Genomic DNA, 22999 nt, shown 5'->3' with positions numbered 1-22999 from the left:
CTCCTAGGACCAATGTAACTAACACATTCATCTTACAGAACTTGAGTAAGTCTTATGCGACAAAACGCATTGGTTCGTTTCATATAACGATCACTTAAAAATGGTGCCGGTCACAATCGGCTATGGAAAATCAGGCTGATTCAGAGGTGGATGCAGTGTGAATTGTGGACGCAGTGGAACCATGTTTTGGTGTACATGCCGCAACGCTGTACTGCGCATGTGCGACAATAGGGAAGCGACTAAGCGTGCCCTAGTGTTGTACTGGAAATTCATACGCAGTTTGATAGGGCTCAGAGTCTTATCTGATAGGCACATAGTGAGACAGTGTAGTCTGTCCCAGAAAGATAGAGGAGTCCTGCACATAACTGTAATATCTCACAAAAAGCTGTAGTCAAAAACCAATGTATACATGGAAAATAGGATTTTAATACCTACCGGTAAATCCCTTTCTCTTAGTCCGTAGAGGATGCTGGGGACACTTCAAGAATCATGGGGTATAGACGGGATCCGCAGGAGACATGGGCACTTTAAGACTTTGAATGGGTGTGAACTGGCTCCTCCCTCTATGCCCCTGCTCCAGACTCCAGTTATAGGAACTGTGCCCAGGGAGACGGACATTCAGAGGAAAAGGATTTATTGTTAAACTAAAGGAGAGATACATACCAGCTCACACCACAAAGGTGAGATACATACCAGCTCACACCACAAACACGCCGTACAACATGGCATTCAACAGAAATCCAGTCAACGGCATGAACAATGTCAGCAACAAGCTGACCATAACAGAAACACAACTCGTTTGTAACATAACCAATAACTAATAAGTAATTACTGCAGATAGAGTCCGCACTGGGACGGGCGCCCAGCATCCTCTACGGACTAAGAGAAAAGGATTTACCGGTAGGTATTAAAATCCTATTTTCTCATACGTCCTAGAGGATGCTGGGGACACTTCAAGAACCATGGGGTTATACCAAAGCTCCAGAACGGGCGGGAGAGTGCGGATGACTCTGCAGCACCGATTGACCAAACCGGAGGTCCACATCAGCCAGGGTGTCAAATTTGTAAAATTTTGCAAACATGTTTGCACCTGACCAAGTAGCTGCTCGGCAAAGTTGCAACGCCAAGACCCCCCGGGCAGCCGCCCAGGATGAGCCCACCTTTCTGGTAGAATGGGCCTTCACTGATTTTGGCAACGGCAAACAAGCCGTAGAATGAGCATTCTGAATTGTAGTACAGATCCAATGCGCAATAGTCTGCTTAGAAGCAGGATTCCCAATCTTGTTGGGAGCATACAGGACAAACAGAGCGTCTGTTTTCCTAAGTTGAGCCGTCCTGGCGACATAAATCTTCAAAGCCCTAACCACATCGAGGGATTTTGACTCAGCGAAGGCGGCAGTAGCCACAGGCACCACAATAGGTTGGTTCATGTGGAACGATGAAACCACCTTCGGAAGAAACTGTTGACGAGTCCTTAACTCTGCTCTATCTTCATGGAAGATTAAATATGGGCTCTTGTGAGACAAGACAGCTAACTCAGACACCCGCCTTGCGGATGACAAGGCCAACAGCATGACCACTTTCCAAGTGAGAAATTTGAACTCTATCTTCTGTAAAGGTTCAAACCAATGTGATTGAAGGAACTGCAACACCACGTTAAGATCCCATGGCGCCACCGGGGACACAAATGGAGGTTGGATGTGCAGCACGCCTTTCACGAAAGTCTGAACTTCCGAAAGGGAAGCTAATTCTTTTTGAAAGAAAATTGATAAGGCCGAAATTTGTACTTTAATTGAGCCCAACTTTAAGCCCGCATCCACACCGGTTTGCAGAAAATGGAGAAACCGGCCTAGCTGAAATTCTTCCGTAGGAACCCTCTTGGATTCACACCAAGACACATTTTCTCCAAATACGGTGATAATGTTTTGCCGTTACTTCTTTTCTAGCCCGAAGAAGTGTGGGAATGATTTCACTAGGAATACCCTTTCGGGCTAGGATCCGGCGTTCAACCGCCAAGGATCCGGCGTTCAACCGCCAAGCCATCAAACGTAGCTGCGGTAAGTCTTGATACACGCACGGCCCCTGCTGCAACAGATCCTCTCGTAGAGGAAGAGACCAAGGATCTCCTATGAGTAATTCCTGAAGATCTGGATACTAAGCCCTTCTTGGCCAGTCCGGAACAATGAGTATCGCCTGAACCTTTGTCCTTCTTCTGATCTTCAGTGCCTTTGGAATGAGCGGAAGCGGAGGGAACACGTACACCGACTGAAACACCCATGGTGTCACTAGGGCGTCCACTGCTATTGTTTGAGGGTCTCTTGACCTGGAACAATATCTCTGAAGTTTCTTGTTGAGGCGAGACGCCATCATGTCTATTTGAGGAATTCACCAAAGACTTGTCACTTCTGCGAAGACCTCTTGATGAAGACCCCACTCTCCCGGATGGAGATCGTGTCTGCTGAGGAAGTCTGCTTCCCAGTTGTCCACTCCTGGAATGAATATCGCCGACAGAGCGCTTGTATGTCTTTCCGCCCAGTGGAGAACTTTTGTGGCCTCTGCCATTGCCGCTCTGCTCTTTGTACCGCCCTGGCGGTTTATGTGTGCTACTGCCGTTATATTGTCCGACTGTATCAGGACCGGCAGGTTGCGAAGAAGACGTTCCGCTTGAAGAAGGCCGTTGCAAATGGCCCTTAACTCCAACACGTTTATGTGTAGAGAAACTTCCTGGCTTGACCATCTTCCCTGGAAAGTTTCCCCTTGTGTGACCGCTCCCCAGCCTCGGAGACTCGCATCCGTGGTCACTAGGATCCAATCCTGGATCCCGAACCTGCGTCCCTCTAGGAGGTGAGAGCTGTGCAGCCACCGCAGGAGCGAGATTCTGGTCTTGGAGGACAGGATTATTTTCCGGTGCATGTGCAGATGGGATACGGACCACTTGTCCAACAGATCCCACTGAAACACTCCGGCATGGAACCTGTCAAATGGAATGGCCTCGTAGGCCGCAACCATCTTCCCCAGCAACCGAGTGCATTGATGGATTGACACTCTCGCTGGTTTCAGAATTTGTTTGACCAGACTGAATTTCCAGAGCCTTCTCTTCTGGAAGGAAAACTCTCTGTAATTCCGTGTCCATAATCATTCCCAAAAACGACAGTCGTTTTGTCTGACTCAACTGTGACTTTGGCAAGTTTAGGAGCCAACCATGTTGTTGCAGAACTGACAGGGAAATCGTAATGCTCTGCAGTAATCGGTCCCTGGATCTCGACCTTTATCAGAAGATCGTCCAAGTACGGGATAATTGTGACTCCTTGCTTGCGCAGGAGAACCATCATTTCCGCCATTATTTTGGTGAAAACCCTCGGAGCAGTGGACAGACCAAACGGCAACGTCTGAAATTGGTAATGACAATCCTGAAAGGCAAACCTCAGGTAAGCCTGATGCGGAGGATATATGGGGATGTGTAAGTAGGCATCCTTTATGTCGACCGACACCATAAAATCCCCTTCCTCCAGACTGGAGATCACTGCTCGGAGGAGAGACTCCATCTTGAATTTGAACCTTTTTAGATAGAAATTGAGGGATTTTAGGTACAGAATTGGTCTGACCGAGCCATCCGGCTTCGGGACCACGAACAGGCTCGAATAAAAGCCTTCTCCCTGTTGTGACGGGGGCACCTTGATAATCACTTGATTTTGACACAGCTTTTGTATTGCATCGCATACTACCTCCCTGTCCTCCGGAGAAGCTGGTAAGGCCGATTTGAAAAATAGTCGAGGGGGAAAGTCTTGAAACTCTAGTTTGTACCCTTGGGACACTATTTCTAACACCCATGGGTCGAGGCCCAAACAAACCCAGAACTGACTGAAGAGTTGGAGACGTGCCCCCACCGATGCGGACTCCCGCAGAGGAGCCCCAGCGTCATGCGGTGGATTTGGAGGAAGCCGGGGAGGATTTCTGCTCCCGGGACCCTGCCACAGCAGGAGATCTTTTACCTTTACCTCTTCCTCTATTAGCAAGGAAGGAATAACTTCGACCCTTTTTGTATTTATTTGGCCGAAAGGACTACATCTGAAAATGGTGGGTTTTCTTTTGCTGTGGAGGAACATAAGGCAAAAATGACGACTTACCAGCGGTAGCCAAAGATACCAAATCAGCGAGACAGTCACCAAACAAGACGCTACCTTTATATGGGAGAGACTCCATAGCTTTCTTTGAGTCAGCATCAGCATTCCATTGATTAATCCACAATGCCCTCCTAGCTGAAATAGCCATAGCATTGCTTTTGATCCCAAAATGCCAATATCTCTCGCCGCTTCCTTTAGGTATGCTGCGGCATCCCTGATATAACCCAGTGTTAAAAGGATACTATCCCTATCTAGGGTATCTATATCAGATGACAAGTTATCTGCCCACTTTTCGATAGCACTACTCACCCATGCAGATGCAATGGTTGGTCTGAGCAGAGTACCTGTGGTGACGTAAATGGATTTTAACGTATTTTCCTGTCTACGATCTGCAGGCTCCTTAAGGGCTGCCGTGTCCGGAGACGGTAACACTACCTTTTTTGACAACCTTGACAGGGCCTTGTCCACAATGGGGGATGACTCCCAATTATCTCTATCCCCAGAGGGGGAACGGAAACGTCACCTGAATCCTTTTGGGAATCTGAAACTTTTTATCAGGATTTTCCCACATTTAAAAAATTTTTTTATTCAGTTCATGAGAGGGCGGAAACGTTACCTCAGGTTTCTTTCCCTTATACATACAGACCCTAGTATCAGGAACCGCAGGGTCCTCAGTGATATGTAACACGTCTTTTATTGCCACATCATGTACTGAATGTTCTTAGCCAATTTTGGGTCTAATCTGGCCTCACTATAGTCGACACTGGAGTCAGTGTCCGTGTCGGTATCTGTGTCCGCCAACTGAGCGAACGAACATTTATGTGACCCCGAGGGGGATTTGAACCTGTGATAACACATCCTCCACAGACTTCTTCCATGCCTGGTTCTGATCGTCAGATTTATCCAATCTCTTATTAATAAGAGCCACATGGACTTCCGGTTCCGGGCGCCGCATGGAAGGCTGCTGATGAGCTGAGCTCCCGGAGCCCCTGCCTATTTGTGCCCTTTCACGGCCACAAAGCCTCCCGCGATCGACCCGCTGGGTCCCCGTGACCGCCCTGCAGCGAATGGAGCGCTACTTCACGCCGCTCATGCCACGCTCTAAGACCCAGAAAGAGAAGGAGAGGGAGTGGCGCCGCAAGGAAACTAAAATGGCAGCGGACGCCGCAGCAGGTACTCCGCGCATTGAGTTAGCGGCTCCCCCGCTCCCAGGCTCCCCAAGCTCTCCCATGTCTACCCCTGATGTGGCACCCTCTTCTCCCTTCCTGCTATATGATATACCGGGGGATATAGAAGCCCCCCTCTGCCTGTACTGAATTCACATGCTGACTCAGACTCTCCTATTACTTATACTGCTATGGTGCAGGCAATAAAAGAAACGATGAGGCAGCACCTAAAAGTACAGACCACTGATATAAACAGGCAATTGGCACAGTTCTCTCAGAGACTCTCCACTACAGAACACAGAATGGGGGAATGTTTTGCAGATATTGCTAATTTGAAAAAGGCTGTGAGTCTCAACACTAAAGCCTGCTACCACTTACACAATAAGACAGATGAACTGGAAAACAGGGCCAGATGACAGAATCTACGTATCATCGGGCTGCCAGAAACTGTGAAAGGCTCCGAATTGCTTATTTTTGTTCGTGACACCCTGCCAAGTTTACTGCAAGTTAGCAATGAATGTGCTGACATTGTTATAGAGAGAGCCCACCGTCTTGGCCCGTTCCGGTCACAAGAGGGCAGCAGACCCCGGGCTGTGATCTTCGGGGTTTTAAATTACCTGCACAAGGAAATTCTTTGGCAAGCCTCCCGCAAGCAGCGCCCTATTTCTTGGGAAGGGCACTCTCTTTTAATATTCCAGGACTATTCGGCTGAGCTGACAAAGGCCAGGAAAGAATTTTCCCCCCTTTGCTCGAAGCTTATCCGGAAACACCAAAAGTTTGCGCTGCTTTATCCGGCAAGACTGCGTATATATAGAGATGGCTCGTTTAAAGACTTCCTCTCTGTGCAGGACGCAGAAGCGTTTCTGCACTCACCAGATGATGACTCTCACTCACAGGACTAATGTGTTCTTAATATTTCCGAGACTGGCCGTCTCCAATACGTGTGTTTCCGGATATCAATTGGTTACATCTTCTTTTGATCCGATACAGTTGTCGATGTTGTCGCTAAGTTATGTTGCTACCAACCGTTATATTGCCTATGCTGTTCATGAGGACCGTTTCGTATGTTCCTATTCTGTGGATCCTGGTCCCTGGTTTGGGATACCGCTGCTGTTGCTATACTGCTGTCAGCGGCCCTGCTGTGGTTTTTAGAGTTTTTGTAGGTGGTTTGGCTGTTCTTTGTTTACGTAACGGGCTCCTTACTGTGATGGGATGCTATGCACACGCTTTTTCAAAAAGGGCGCCGCGGTGGGCGGGCCAGCGGTGGGATTGTATTGTTAGTGTTTTTGGGGGGCCCTCCTGGAAACTTTGTTGTGTGCACTCTGTTTAGCGACTATGTTAGGGCTACTCAGCCGGAATGTCAATATGCGTTTTATGCTGTTTTTGTTCTTCTTTCAGTCACTGTCCTTTCTCTTTCTCTGTCCCCCCCCCCCCCCCTTCTTTCTCCCAGGACGGCGGTCCCTCGGCTAGGTATTTTCGTCCCCTATAAAGGGGTGACTGTTATTGCTGGTCTCCTATTCTTTCTGTTCCTTTCCTTCTGGGCTTATGTCTTCTCTTAAGATCTGTAGTTGGAATGTGGGAGGATTAAACTCCCCACAGAAAAGGAAAAAAAGTACTCATATATTTGCAAAAGCTTCATGTAGACCTGGTATTCCTGCAGGAGTCCCACCTCTTATCCCAGGACACCCACAGACTGAATGCCCTGGGCTGGAAAGTCATAGCCTCCGCATCCTTCTCAAAGAAAACCAGGGGGGTTGTAATCATTGTTAAATAATCTGTCCCAGTAGAGGTTAAGTTTACTCTTGCCGATGATGGGGGTAGATGGGTCATATCCCAGATATCTTATAATAGTCAATTGTATACACTGTGTAATGTTTACACTCCAAATGTCTACAGCAAACGCTTTCTGCAAACTATTCTTATCAAGCTTACACCGATGGCGGATACCCCGCTTCTTGTGTGTGGAGACTGGAATTTGATTTCCTCTAAACATTTAGACAAACAATTCCCATCTGAACATGGGAATAATCCGCCGAAATTTGGAGTACCCGCCGTGGCTAGGAAGTTACAGCTGTTGGACATTTGGAGGGTTATGCAACCGACTGACAGCGTTTTTACGTGCTTGTCAGTGGCACGGGGAACCCTATCCCGCATTGATTATGTGTTATTGTCTGAGTTTTTGCTGCCCAAGGTTATTCATTCTGAAATTGAGTCCATCTCTGTGTCGGACCACGCGGCCATATGGGTGGAGCTACAATTAATGCCTTCTCAGAAAATTTTTTTATGGAGGTGTCCCCCCACTCTCGCTTCATCCACTCCCCTACGTCAGAGGGTTCGTGACAGTTGGGATGACTTTGCTTTTCATAATTGTGAAACCTATGTTTCTAGCCCCCTCTTATTTTGGCAGGCTTCCAAGGCTACGATTAGAGGCAACATTATTGCTCACACTCTAACGGCCAAGAAGGCCTTACTGGAAGATTATATGGTGGCACAACATTCCCTCACATGTACATTTACCAACTTTAAGCAGACACCGTCTCCCCATAATAGAGCAGAATATGCTAAGGCCAAGACTCCTTTTGAGGCCCTGCTTTCTAAACTTGAGGCTAATTACACTTTCCGGAAAGAATATAGATTCTTTAAATATGGAAACAAATCTAGTAAAACGCTTTTCGAACCTTTTAAAAGGCCAGCGTCCCTCTTCCATTATTCAACTGCTAAAATTGGCGGATGGCTCTCTGTCCTCCACAAATGAGCAGGCAGCCTCCATCCTCCAATCTTTCTACACAGATTTATACTCCAACCCAGCCCCCCCCCCCCCCCCCCCCGCTCCTGCGGCCGACTCTTCCTCATTCTGGGAGAACCTTCCTATCCCGCAGATTTCTGCAGCCCAGGGTACTTCTCTCCTGTCACCTATCACTGAAGTAGAAGTTCAGAAGGCAATTTCGGGTCTAAAGTCCGGTAAACCCCGGGTCCAGACGGTCTCACCCCAGACTATTATAGATTACTCAGCCCCAGTATAACGCCGGTTCTTACCTCGGTATTTAATGCAATTATGGCCTCTGGATCGATGCCTCCCTACTTTAATTCCGCGGTTCTGAGACTAATCCCGAAACCCGGCCGCAATCCCTCCGACCCGAGCTCCTACAGGCCAATTTCTCTCCTCAATACCGATTACAAACTACTGACAAAAATTCTTGCTGAACGACTTAAACTGATACTTCCTGCTGTCATCCACACTGACCAGACAGGCTTTGTGAAGGGCAGGAACCCAGTGATAAATATTAGGAGAGTCCTGGCGGTTGTGAGTGCTTCCCAGTGCGCCAGCTCTGATGTGCCGAGAGCCATACTATCACTTGACGCGGAAAAGGCCTTCGATATGGTGCACTGGGACCATCTCTATGACACGCTGGCCCGCTTTGGGTTTCCAGCTCGCTTTATAGATCTCATACCGACCCTGTACTCTGGGACATCGTCCCAAATAATCTGCAATGGAATATTGTCAGAGGCTTTCCCGATATTGAGAGGCACCCGTCAGGGTTGCCCACTCTCCCCTTTGTTATTTGTATTAGCATTGGAGCCCTTGGCTTTAACCCTTCGACATTCCCCTCTGTACGCCGGAATTAAGGTTGGTGGGGTTGACTTGCGCCTATCCCTCTTTGCGGACGATTTGCTGCTTTTCCTTTCTGACCCGACCCACTCGATCCCTCAGGTTTTTACTATGATTCATCATTTTAGCACTTTCTCGGGGTACAAGATTAATGTAGATAAATCAGAACTGTTAATGATTAAGGGCCCTCCCCCTACCTTCCCGGCCTCTGCTGAATTAAACTCCATTAAGATTATGCCTTCGCATATTAAGTACCTGGGTATCTTAATTCCCAAATGCTTCTATGCCCTTTACAAACTGAATTATGCCCCACTACTTACTCATTTTGGCAAGTCTCTGGAAAATTGGGGTAACCTCCCCCTGTCACTATTGAGCAGATTAGAAGTTATTAAGATTATACTGCTGCCTAAATTTACATACTGTATGCAGATGCTGCCACTTCGCCTTTCGCTTACTGACGTGGGGGAGTTATATGCCATTTTCCAGAGATTTATTTGGAGATCCAAAAAAATCCAGAATTTCTAGACAAAAACTCCAATTGCCCAAGGCTAGCGGCGGATGGAGTTTTCCAGATTTACTCCAGTACTCACGTGCTTTGCTTTTCCGATATATGCTGGACTGGCTGTTGGAGACGAATCTATATACGGACTACGAGCTAAACTGTGCTCTACTTGCACCTTATGCCCCGGGAGCATTGTTACTTATCCCTAAACTGAAATTGCCTTCTGGACTATATTCTAACCCATATTTTAAGGACACGTATGATGCCTGGTGGGCCTCTAGCAAACGGATGGGTAGGAACCCTATGAACTTTAAATGGATCCCGCTCTGGGGGAACCCTATGTTCCTTCCGGGCCTCCATAGCACTCATTTCCATAGACTTAAACTGCGAGGATTACGCAGCACCTCCCAGGTATTTGACCCGGGAGGCCGGCTACTCCCCTTTTCCTATTGGGAAGAGACTTATGGCGTCTCAAAGATGTATGCTTTTTCCTATGCACAACTTTCCCACTACATTAAATCTTTGCCCCTCACTATGTCCTGCGGGGACTCCCCCGACCCCGTGGCTCTGATGGCGGCAACATTTTTGAACAACACTTATAAAACTTCATATATATATCATCATTTACTAATTTCCTCCAGCAAAACTTCAGCATGGAAGTCCACGGCTGACCTATGGGAAAAGGACCTGGGTATGGTTATAACGGGAGATATTTTATTCAAGTACTATCAAAAACCTTAAAAGTTCTGCACACTTCTTCCCTCCAGGAAACCCATATAAAAACGATATATAAGGCTTATATCTCCCAACAGCAACACATCTTTTTTGTCCAAGAGGAAACTGGCTCTTGCCCGAAATGCCACCATTCCTTGGCCACTTTATTTCATAACTTTTGGGAGTGTGGTAAGGTGAAGAAATTTTGGTATAAGTTGCGGAACTTTGTTAACTCTACCTTTTCTCTGGCGGTGCCCTTGGATCCTGTCCCGTTGTTATTTGCAAATTTTGACAGTTGGTCTTTAACCTCTGATAAGACTTATCTCGTGCCCTTTCTGACAATACTGGTTACCGTAGCTAAAAAGGTATTATTGAAATCCTGGATTTCAAGATCCTCACCCTCCCTGGCGGAGATACATAATTTGCTGATGAAGTTGTTATATTTTGAGCGTCACTCTTTGCTGCCCAGTTTTACCTCGGGAATGGGCACTTTCTTCAAAAAGTGGAGACCCTATATCCTCACTAGACCCCCTGAAACGTGTTCACAGATGAAGATATTTGAGCACGATATTTCATAATCTCTTACAGGCTGATCCCCCCCTCCCACGACGCTTAGGTCCATTCCTTGACGCGAATATATCCCTGACCGGTGGCCGGGTGTTGTATGTAGGGGCACTGGAGAGTAGTTCAGAGGGATCGCCGTCCGAATACCCTCCCCCCTCCCTTCCCTCTTTCTCCTCTACTTCCTTCTTTCTCCCTATTTTTGCTTTTTCTTTCTTTCCGCTCTCTGATTAAACTCGTTAAGTGCACAGGAAAGCTGCGGGACCTTCCTCCCCCCCCCCCACCCCCCTTTTTGAGGTATATAGGTATATTGTATGATTTTTCTCTATGCTTCGCCATCTCGGACCGAAGATCACTGATAAATGTTACTTTTTCTTTGCCTCTCCTCTGAAATGGGCCCTCGAGTACTGTATCCAGGGGAGTTTTATTATTCATTAGTCTAGACTTCCAGATTTCCCTTTTACCTCACCCTGAGCTTTTGTGCCTTGCTCTTTTGACTCGGGGAAGCTCCTTTGTACCTTTATAATGCTGCATCATTTTATATCTCGTTATGTTTTTCTGTATAACTGCAGTACCCGCATATCCTGCACTATTCTTCTTTTTTTTGTAGTGTTTTATATCTTTCTGTACTTTGAAATTCTTAAATAAAAATGTGTTTACAAAAAAAAAAAAATAAGAGCCACATTGGCATTTAAGGCATTCAACACATTTACCCAATCAGGGGTCGGCGGCGCTGACAGGGTCACTCCCACAGCTGTTTCTGTCCCTAATCCAGTCTCCTCCTGGGAAGAGTATTCAGCCTCAGACATGCCGACACACGTGTACCGACACCCACAGACACAAAGGCAAATAGGGGACAGACCCACAGTAAAGCCTGACAGAGAAACACAGAGGGAGTTTTCCAGCTCACAACCCAGCGCTCAATCCCGGTTCTGAAAACTTAATATTAAGCCCCAGACCTGTAGCGCTATTATAATAACTTATAACTGCACCAAATTACTGTCCCCCCCCGTTTTGCACCCTGTTACTTGTACAGCAGTGGCTGGAGGAAAGGACCAGCGTCTCTGCAGCTTCTGTGAGAGAAAATGGCGCTGATGAGAGCTGTGAGGGGTAAGCCCCGCCCCCTTAATGGCGCGCTTCAGCCCCGCTATTTTTTTAATAAATAATTCTGGCGGGGGTTTGGACTTGGTGCCCAAGCACTCTATTCCACTTCTGGCTCTGCAAGGGGGGTGACGGCGGGCTCTGGGAGTGAACCCCTAGGCGTACCTAGTGTTCCAAACCCTCAGGAGCTAATGGTGTCCTGTAGCCAAGAAGCAGAGCCTTTAAACTCATCAGAAGTAGGTCTGACTTCTCTCCCCTAAGTCCCACGATGCAGGAAAACTACTGCCAGTAGTCCTCCCTGAAAATAAAAAACCTAACAAAGTCTTTTCAGAGAAACTCAGTAGAGCTCCTCAGTGTGCATCCAGTCTGCCTGGGCACAGAATCTATCTGGAGTCTGAAGGAGGGGCATAGAGGAAGGAGCCAGTTCACACCCCTTCAAAGTCTTAAAGTGCCCATGTCTCCTGTGGATCCAGTCTATACCGCATGGTTCCTGAAGTGTCCCCAGCATCCTCTAGGACGTATGAGAAATGAAGGTATAATTGTCCCAGTAAATCACATGGTTAGAGGTGCTCCCAGGAAATGAATACTTAGTGCTTAGTTTGTGCCGGCAATCTGGGTCTGTTTTTGTAGTAGGACTTAACAGTGAAAAATGCAGTCCATCAATCAGGGCATTCCATTAGGATTAGCACTGTCCCATGTTGTATTTGCATGTAGTAAATGGTATGATAGGGAAGTACAACACTAAGATGTCTCTGTCTCTTCTGCTTTTTGCTGTCATACACACAGAGGACGACAAATGAGAGAGAGGCAGGAGGCAGCGTTGATAGAAAGAAAAGCTTGCTGTGGGGGTGTCTACTCTCGTGGCAGGAGTTGGGTGGCCCCTGACATATAAAACATTGCAGGGACAAGATGCTCCATGGGTGAGATGCCCCACACTGAATCAAGATATCTGGCTTGTGTAAACAATGGGTATGTGCCTCCTACTGCCCTCTGCAGGAACCCCGAGAGAACCACTCAGGATGCGCGTTTCGCCACATGGGGCTTGATCACCTGTCGTAGGAAAATCTTGTCCCTGTAATGTGTTAGATATCAGGAGCCACCTAACTCCTGGCAAAAGAGTAGCATGTGAAGAGCTAACAAATCACTTACAATCACTGCACTATTAAACCAAAACAGGAGCAATATTAAAAAAGCGCAAGCCTTATGACTTCTAGACCTCCATCTATACTGGAATGGCTGGAATTGCTAAAAGATACCGTGGGGCATGAAAGGTTCACTTATAATGGACATTATAATATGATAATGCTTTTATATACTCCCTATCTAGAGCAGATGAAGGTTCCCCTCACAAAATGAGGGTTTTGTCTACCGCAGTTCTCTTTCTTGGTATGTGAGGCTCAAGCATGGACACAATCTAATATGATCATAGGAAACATGGTTGGAATATTTGCTTTAAAACAATAAATTATGAATACAAATTACCCCTTCTATGTTACTGAAGAGGGTCTTGAGACATAACTTGGGAATATGTACCGATGTTTGTATTATACAAAAAAAACAACCCACAACAATAAAGTGTTAAATTTAAAAGAAAATGAAAAAGCACAAACCTGGTCATTTTGGTCATATCCAGGACATTTGTGATAGTAGATACCTAAATGAAAAAAAAATAACAAAGTTCACTTTCTTACATTCCAATTCCTGACACCTCATTCATTAGGGCTGTGACCGGCGATCTTTTGTTTGGTGTTACTCCTTCTAGCAGTGATGCCAGCATGGGTAGCACTGTTACTCATAAATACTTGCCTCCCTGGGTTTCCTCAGCAGTGCCTTCCTCATTGGAACTTTCCTTTTCCCAGTAGACGGCAGCAGGGCTTTTCACGGCTTTATTAAATAGACTTTAGCCACCATTCCCATTTAGGGAGGTATTAAATTGGGTACTTTTTTTTCACCTAGACGAATTAAATGGACTTTTTTGCTTTTTCTTCGGTGAATGGGGATTTGCCCTATTCAATAGCAGAGCTATTTTTTTTTGTTTTTTCTTGCCAAGAAGAAAAATTCAGCAAAAGCGAAAACCATGTGTATCGGCGAATCCACATGTTTTCTCACTTTCGCCGGCGAAAATAACGGTTATTTTCACAAATTTTGAGGCATTTTTTGCCAATGCCTTTCACAAAAAAAAAAAAAAGGCATTGTCAAAAATGCCTTAAAAACTGGGCAAATAGGGTCGCAATTGAATAGGGGGCTGAATTCAATAGCTCCGAGATTGCAGTCTTTTTGGACAGCATAAAAAGCTCAAAGTAGGGTAAGGCCGGAGATCACTCTGATTTCTCTGGTATTAGTCCATTCTTAAATAGGAAGCAGTGCTACAGCCTTTTGCTAAAATGACTCTTCACAGTTTGATAAAGTGAGCTGTCAGGGCCGGTGCTAGGGTGTTCGGCGCCCCCCTCCAAACGATAAATTTGCACCCTCCCATATTCAACAAAAGGTCAGCGCGCGCCTTTGGCGCATGCCAGGAAAAGGGGTGTGGTCTCACAAGTAAGGGGCATGGCCACACAATAGTAACCCCATTTAAATTTACCCCACACAGTAGCAAAATCGTATTCATCTTTTACGTAATGCCCCACCCGTAGTAGTAGCATCCTTATATGTAATGCACCCCAGTAGTAGTAGCATCCTTATATATAATGCACCCCCGTAGTAGTAGCATCCTTATATATAATGCACCCCCGTAGTAGTAGCATCCTTATATATAATGCCCCCCCCAGTAGTAGTAGCATTTATACGTAATGACCCCCCAGTAATAGAAGCGCCCTTATACATAATGCCCCCAGTAGTAGAGTGCTTATACATAATGCCCCCTCCCCCAGTAGTAGCGTCCTTATACGTAATGCCCCCCCAGTACTGGTAGCGTACTTACATGTAAAGCCCACCCCAGTAGTATGCCCCCCCCCCCAAGTAGTAGTAGTGTCCTTACACGTAATGGCCCCCCAGTAGTAGCGTTGTTATACGTAATGCCCCCACTGTAGTAGTAGCGTACTTACATGCAATGCCCCCCGAGTAGTAGCGTCATTATATGTAGTGGTAGTGTCCTTACATGTAATGGGCCCCCCCAGTAGTAGCGTCGTTATACGTAATGCCCCCCCCCCAGTAGTAGTAGCGTCCTTACATGTAATGGCCCCCCCAGTAGTAGTAGCATCCTTATATATAATGTCCCCCCCAGTAGTAGTAGCATTGCTATACGTAATGACCCCCCAGTAATAGAAGCGCCCTTATACATAATGCCCCCAGTAGTAGCGTCCTTATACATAATGCCCCCTCCCCCAGTAGTAGCGTCCTTATACGTAATGCCCCCCCAGTACTTCTAGCGTACTTACATGTAATGCCCACCCCAGTAGTATGCCCCCCCCCAAGTAGTAGTAGTGTCCTTACATGTAATGGCCCCCCCAGTAGTAGCGTCGTTATACGTAATGCCCCCCCCCCAGTAGTAGTAGCGTCCTTACATGTAATGGCCCCGACAGTAGTAGCGTCCATAATGCATGCGCACACAGACATACCTCACACACACAAGTCACACATATATACACACCCACCGTACACACACACACACATACATACATTCATTTCTTTCTCACCCTCCACTTACCTAAGTCTGGCTGTCCCTCTCTCTACAGCAGCCTGGTCCATGTAGCTGTACCCCCTTCCGTCCCATTTAGTCCCGCCTCTTCCATTCTGTGTAGCTCCGCCCCCTCTGATCCATACAGCTGCTGTCACACAGGTGAGGGGAGGTGAAGAGGCTTTTCATGCTGCCAGCGCCGCTGCCTGTCATACAGTGACAGGCACAGCAGCTGGCAGCAGCAGCACGGGGACAAGACGGCGCAGCAGGGAAGAAATGCAGAGCAAGGGGGAGCGCCTCTCCGTCCCAGCGCCACCCTGCACTGCATCCATTCGCTGAACGGGTAGCACCGGGCCTGCTTCAGGTGTCTATGGAGTCTATGGGGTCTGTGGACTAAGACTTAATCTGTAGCACCGTCTGCACAATAAATACAATCATAGTAAATGGACTTACACAATGAAAGCGGCATTGAAAACATTGCAATATGAACAAAGACGCATTGAAATCAGCCGCACATGTGATCATGCTGAATGATCAGAATTCACCTTATTTCTACGCAGCTTCAAAATAGCAAGTATTTAATTACATGGGATAATGCCTTCCCTGCTAAATAATATATAGGTTATAGGAATTGGTAATGACTCAATAAATAAATAATAAATATATAATACATAATCATACACAATAACTTACGAATGAGAGTAATTTCATATAATACACAAAGGCCCTCATTCCGAGTTGTTCGCTCGCTAGCTGCTTTTAGCAGCATTGCAAACGCTAGGCCGCCGCCCTCTGGGAGTGTATCTTAGCTTAGCAGAATAGCGAACGAAAGATTAGCAGAATTGCTACTAAATGTTTTCTTGCAGTTTCTGAGTAGCTCCAGACCTACTCCTAGATTGCTATCAGCTCGGTCCGTTTAGTTCCTGGTTTGACGTCACAAACACGCCCTGCGTTCGGCCAGCCACTCCCCCGTTTCTCCAGACACTCACGCATTTTTCCCTGACACGCCTGCGTTTTTTAGCACACTCCCTGAAAACGCTCAGTTGCCACCCAGAAACGCCACTCACCGATCAGCAGTGCGACTGAAAAGCGCCGCACGAACAACAGCAAAACTGCTAAGTTTTTAGTTAAATAACTAAGCGCATGCGCGCTGCGTACCATGCGCATGCAGCAACAAATCGCAGCATAGAGAAAATAGGCAACGAGCGAACAACTCTGAATGACCACCAAAATCTCCTAATGAACACTGAAGTGATTACAAACAGGACTCCATGATTATACTCCGTATTTATACAGACATTGTTACAGGATTCTCTACGTCACAGGTTCTCAAACTGGGTCCTCAGGACCCCACACAGTGTAAGTTGTGCAGGTCTCCTCACAAAATCGCAAGTAAAAAATTAGCTCCACGTGTGGACCTTTTAAAATGTGTCTGTGAGCAATTAATACACCTGTGCACCTGCTGGGTTACCTGCAAAACATGCACTGTGTGGGGTCAGGAGGACCGAGTTTGAGAACCTATGCTCCACGTATATTAACATCACTTCTGTACAAGTGGAGGTGCATGATTTGCAAGTGCCGGAATGTGCAAAGTGAAGGATAAGGCAGGGTCAAAAACATCCCCATGACCAACTTGGTGACACTAATTAATACAGACAAGCCAACGGACAGTGAATGCTGGGAGTTGTAGTTCAAAGACAACTAAAGAATCAGTGTGTGCAAAATGTTCATTAACAGGATCCTGCAAGAATGAAATGGTTAGCCTTCTAAAACTGCAGCGTGTGGGAAGTTTATACACATTGATGCCAAAAGCACGCCACTCCTGCTCGCTGCCCACTTTAATCAGTCTGACATCGACCATGATAACCTTGGATAACCGACACGCCGCTGCGGCTGCTTTACTTATACATGAAACTTGGCTGAGACCAACACACGGAGTGCAGAGAGATCCCAGCTGAACTACAAGAACGCAGAACTTATTAGGAAAAGTTTGGGAGAGGGGCTTAACTGGTGTTGGCATTAATCTTCTGCATTATAGGACAGTGACATTTTTTTCTGTTACCATATTCCATATGCATCACCTTCAGGAATTCCCTTATTGTAATATTAGTCACCATTGGTGCTTATTATTATTATTATTCAGCTCTGACCGCTTCTGGGTCCTTCCTGTAGGCGGTTATACATAAGGTGGAATTATAACTGTAGATTTTCTTGGAGAATTTGCGAGATTTAGACTAAAAAGATGTGACGGACTCCACCAACAGGGGATGACTGACAGCTGCAGAATGGCCAGTTTTCCCAGATATCACAGCATGTCCTGGCTTCCCTGGTTTCAATCATAAGGCATTTGTTAGGTTCAGCGTTTGATTTGGGCTCTGGACTAGGACCACTGAGTCCTGCTGGTCACAACTGGAGGAAATGAAGTTCAGAGGTTTCATTTATTTCCTCATTTAGTGCTACCTTCTAGATATATACTGAACTAAATTAATATATATATATATATATATATATATATATATATATATATATATATATATATATATATATTATGTGGCTGTAGAGGTTGTCAGGATTTCATTCACTGCAGTGATCTCCCAGGTTGTCTGAATTGCTCCATGGTTGTGAGTTTAAGTAAACATATCTAATCCTATTTGAATTAAGCCTGACTAACCGTACAGCATTGCTACTGTTTGAACATGGCACATTGATTTTCTGATAATCAATATATGATGCTTTGAAAATAGTATGTATAAAATGAAGCTTGTCTTGATAAAGATCCTCGAATGAGGATCGAAACGTCGACCTAAAGAGCCGAATATCGACTGAAGTAAAGTTGTTGTGAACAAAATGAAGTTGCAGACTACTTGAAATCGACGAGTGCACCTCCACATTGTTGGACTTTTGTTTAAATACTGTGGGTCTACCCGCATAGGGAGATCCCCACTAGGGAGCACCTCATTGTTGTCTATCCTTCTGATGTGAGTGCAGGATTCCACATGCTATATATATATATATATATATATATATATATATATATATATATATATATATATATATATATATATATATATATCTAGATCACTGACAGGCTGGCCACTAACTCTCTTACTTTCTGATATGCTAGGAAGCTGAAATGTACCATAGGTATTCTTCAGGTGGGAAATAGGAACCTACGTAATTAGAATTTTAATAAACCTCTCCTAAGGGGATGAAAAGGGGTTTTTCATAATGACGTCATTACCAATGCACGACTTGCGTTGCATGAACAATAACGCCCAAATAGACAATTGGATCAAAGTCTGGATTACCCCTCCAGTGTGTAGAATTTAGTAAACTACACAAATGGTTCTGTCCTGTTTTCACTGTATCTGCTACGGATGCTCCTCGGGTAACGCCAAGAAACATGGATTAATATTTACTTACATTAAGACATCTTAAATTTACATCTCGATAGATTTCCTAAATTTTTAACAATCATTTATATGTACAACCGTGAAAATCAGAAATTTCCATGTGAAGAACGGGTAGAACAGCTAGTGGGAATAATAAGCTGCAAAAAAATGGTTTTATTGAAAGATGTAAAATAAATCAAATCACAGCCTAATAACAACATTAATGTTAGAATGTATTTAAACATGGTTGATCAAAGTTTCTAATACATGAATGAATAATTTTTTTATTACATTAATAAAAAAAATGGTTTAAAAAAAATAAATAAAAATAAATTGGTTTGAAGAAAAAATATATATATATATTTTTTTTTTAATTATTTTTCCACAACCCTGCCTTCTCTGTATCTTAAACGGTTTAGAATTTGTACAGGATGAAACCTTCATATACATCAACAGCCATAATGTAGGTGACCTTTAGGACTAAGCTCAGCTGCACTATTGTGACATCACAGACACTGATGACATCACAGACACTGATGACATCTCACAGCTACTTATACAGCTGCTGTTGCCCCTGAACTTCACTCAGCAGACACATCTTGTGATTGCTGGTTTGTTTTTTTTCTCAGTCCTATTCTTGTCCTTGGACATAACATGGGAACTACTAGGAGAAAGAAAACTAAAGAGAAAACACGTAGATACAAAGGCAAGCAGGTAAAGAGGAGCAGGAAACAGAGCAAAAGAGCAAAAAAGCAGGCTGCCAAGAGAAAGGTGAGGAGAAATGCATTGGTTGAACGTATACAAAAAGGCTGGGTCCGATTTTCGGGATTTCTGAAAAAGAAGAAAGATCAGTTCCTACATTTATGTGGCAGATTTCCCAGATTTTGGCACAGGAGAAACATGGACATAGCTCAAGATCCAGGGGAAGGATGCAGCCATTGGGCAGGCCATCCAGACATCCGACCGGGTCAGCAAATTGCCCAAGAGAGCGGCACTATGCCTACCAGCCGCAAAAGCACAGCCACTGCCCCCTTAACAGTTGAAACACTTACTTTCCACTCGCTACTTGGAAAGGGCGGTTTTGGCAAAGTAATGCTCGCGACAGATGCTATTCGTAAGGAAAGAGTAGCAGTTAAGATTTTAAAAAAGAGAGCATTACTACAACCCATAAAGAGGAGGCCATTAATAAAACCTGAGGACATTTTGGTCGAGAGTCGAGTCCTTCAGTTGGCAAATGAAAGCAAATTCCTAATCCATGGAAATGCGGCCTTCCACACAGAGAACTATCTATACTGTGTAATGGAATTGGCTGACGGAGGGAACCTATTCCATTTTTACGCTGAGAACTTTCTGGAGCTAACCACAATAACGTTTATAGCGGCAGAACTGGTCTGTGGCTTGCAGTTCATGCATTCCAGAGGAATAATACACAGAGACCTAAAATTGGGTAATGTTTTGCTGACCAAAGACGGACATGTAAAGATCACAGACTTTGGTATTTCCCTCCTGAATACATATGGAAAAACAACTGCCAAAGTACTTGGTGGGACACCTTCCTATATGGCTCCAGAAATTCTAACTCAGCAGGCATACAGTGCAGCTGTAGACTGGTTCGCATTTGGTGTTATGATATATAGACTCACCCTACGAGAGTTCCCTTTTCCGGGAGAGAACCGTGCAGAGATCACGAAGAAGATCCTTACACAAGAACCACCAAGTTTGTGGCTTACGGATGATGTAACAAAGGACTTTATATCCAAACTCCTTTGCAAGAACCAGTCCCGCCGGCTCGGGGTAAAGGGCAATGTGCGAAAACACCGCTTCTTCTCTTCAATTAACTGGAAGAAGATAGAAACTGGAAAAGCAACATCCCCAGTAAAACCAGACAAGGCCTCAATGGATATAGATCAAAAACAACAAATTCCTGCGCCCAACAGTGAAGCATTCAAAGAGCCAATTGCTGCCACGGACCAAAGCATTTTTGATAACATTCAATTTGTTTGCCCTAAATGGAGTGAAACATATCATAATGTGCCAATGGAAGCAGATCCTGTATCACTAGAGTATTACGACCTACCTCGATGCCTGCCTCGACCTCTACTACTAAATCTCCCGAGAGGCACAGCTCTACCATCTGCTCCGGGCTACCTCCCTGGAGTAGCGCCACCTGCTACTTCTACCTACCACCACCTGCTTGTCGCATCCTCGGCTGAGGATGCACTATGAGAGCTGGGGATTAGGGCTACTGGCGACACCCCTAGTAAAAAAAAATAAGATTTTACTCACCGGTAAATCTATTTCTCGTAGTCCGTAGTGGATGCTGGGACTCCGTAAGGACCATGGGGAATAGCGGCTCCGCAGGAGACTGGGCACAACTAAAGAAAGCTTTAGGACTACCTGGTGTGCACTGGCTCCTCCCACTATGACCCTCCTCCAGACCTCAGTTAGGATATTGTGCCCGGAAGAGCGGACACAATAAGGAAGGATTTTGAATCCCGGGTAAGACTCATACCAGCCACACCGTATAACTCGTGATACTATACCCAGTTAACAGTATGAAATATAACTGAGCCTCTCAACAGATGGCTCAACAATAACTATAAACAAGTATTGCAGACAATCCGCACTTGGGATGGGCGCCCAGCATCCACTACGGACTACGAGAAATAAATTTACCGGTGAGTAAAATCTTATTTTCTCTGACGTCCTAAGTGGATGCTGGGACTCCGTAAGGACCATGGGGATTATACCAAAGCTCCCAAACGGGCGGGAGAGTGCGGATGACTCTGCAGCACCGAATGAGCAAACTCTAGGTCCTCCTCAGCCAGGGTATCAAACTTGTAGACTCTTGCAAAAATGTTTGAACCCGACCAAGTAACAGCTCGGCAAAGTTGTAAAGCCAAGACCCCTCGGGCAGCCGACCAAGAAGAGCCCACTTTCCTCGTGGAATGGGCTTTTACAGATTTAGGGTGCGGCAGTCCAGCCGCAGAATGTGCAAGTTGAATCGTGCTACAGATCCAGCGAGCAATAGTCTGCTTAGAAGCAGGAGCACCCAGCTTGTTGGGTGCATAAAGGATAAATAGCGAGTCAGTTTTCCTGACTCCAGCCGTCCTGGAAACATATACTTTTCAGGGCCCTGACTACGTCCAGCAACTTGGAATCCTCCAAGTCCCAAGTAGCCGCAGGCACCACAATAGGTTGGTTCACATGAAAAACTGATACCACCTTAGGAAGGAATTGGGAACGAGTCCTCAATTCCGCCTTATCCATATAAAATACAGATAAGGGCTTTTGTATGACAAAGCCGCCAATTCTGATACACGCCTGGCTGACGCCAAGGCCCACAGCATGACCACTTTCCACGTGAGGTATTATAGCTCCACGGATTTAAGTGGCTCAACCCAATGCGACTTCAGGAAATCCAACACCACGTTGAGATCCCACGGTGCCACTGGAGGCACAAACGGGGGCTGACTATGCAGCACTCCCTTAACAAAAGTCTGAACTTCAGGCAGTGAAGCCAGTTCAATTTTGGAAGAAAATCGATAGAGCCGAAATCTGGACCTTAATGGAACCCAATTTTAGGCCCATAGTCACCTCTGACTGTAGGAAGTGCAGGAATCGACCTAGCTGAAATTCCTCATTTGGGGCCTTCCTGGCCTCACAGCACGCAACATATTTCCGCCATATGCGGTGATAATGGTTTGCGTTCACTTCTTTCCTAGCTTTAAATAGCGTAGGGATAACTTCCTCCAGAATGCCCTTTTCCTTCAGGATCCGGCGTTCAACCGCCATGCCGTCAAACGCAGCCGCGGTAAGTCTTGGAACAGACAGGGCCCCTGCTGCAGCAGGTCCTGTCTGAGCGGCAGAGGCCATGGGTCCTCTGAGATCATTTCTTGGAGTTCTGGGTACCAAGCTCTTCTTGGCCAACCCGGAACAATGAGTATAGTTCTTACTCCTCTCCTTCTTATTATTCTCATTACCCTGGGTAAGAGAGGCAGAGAAGGGAACACATACACCGACTGGTACACCCACGGTGTTACCAGAGCGTCCACAGCTATCGCCTGAGGGTCCCTTGACCTGGCGCAATATCTTTGCAGCTTTTTGTTGAGGCGGGACGCCATCATGTCCACCTGTGGCCTTTCCCAACGGTTTACAATCATTTGGAAGACTTCTGGATGAAGTCCCCACTCTCCCGGGTGGAGGTCGTGTC

General features: G+C 45.8%; 1 protein-coding gene across 1 annotated transcript in view; it reads right to left on the bottom strand.

The window, feature by feature from the left end:
* The window catches only part of DDX31 (DEAD-box helicase 31), a 283897-nt gene that overhangs the window by 187101 nt on the left and 73797 nt on the right, over positions 1 to 22999 (bottom strand). The window contains exon 4 of the mRNA XM_063936762.1: positions 13389 to 13432. Coding sequence (XP_063792832.1) covers positions 13389 to 13432 — 44 coding nt within the window. The remainder of the gene's footprint in view (positions 1 to 13388; positions 13433 to 22999) is intronic.

Source organism: Pseudophryne corroboree, chromosome 8, assembly GCF_028390025.1.
Source record: "Pseudophryne corroboree isolate aPseCor3 chromosome 8, aPseCor3.hap2, whole genome shotgun sequence".
NCBI classification, from domain to species: Eukaryota; Metazoa; Chordata; class Amphibia; order Anura; family Myobatrachidae; genus Pseudophryne; species Pseudophryne corroboree.
Note: the sequence above shows the minus strand (reverse complement) of the source record. Positions and strands in the feature narration are given on the sequence as shown.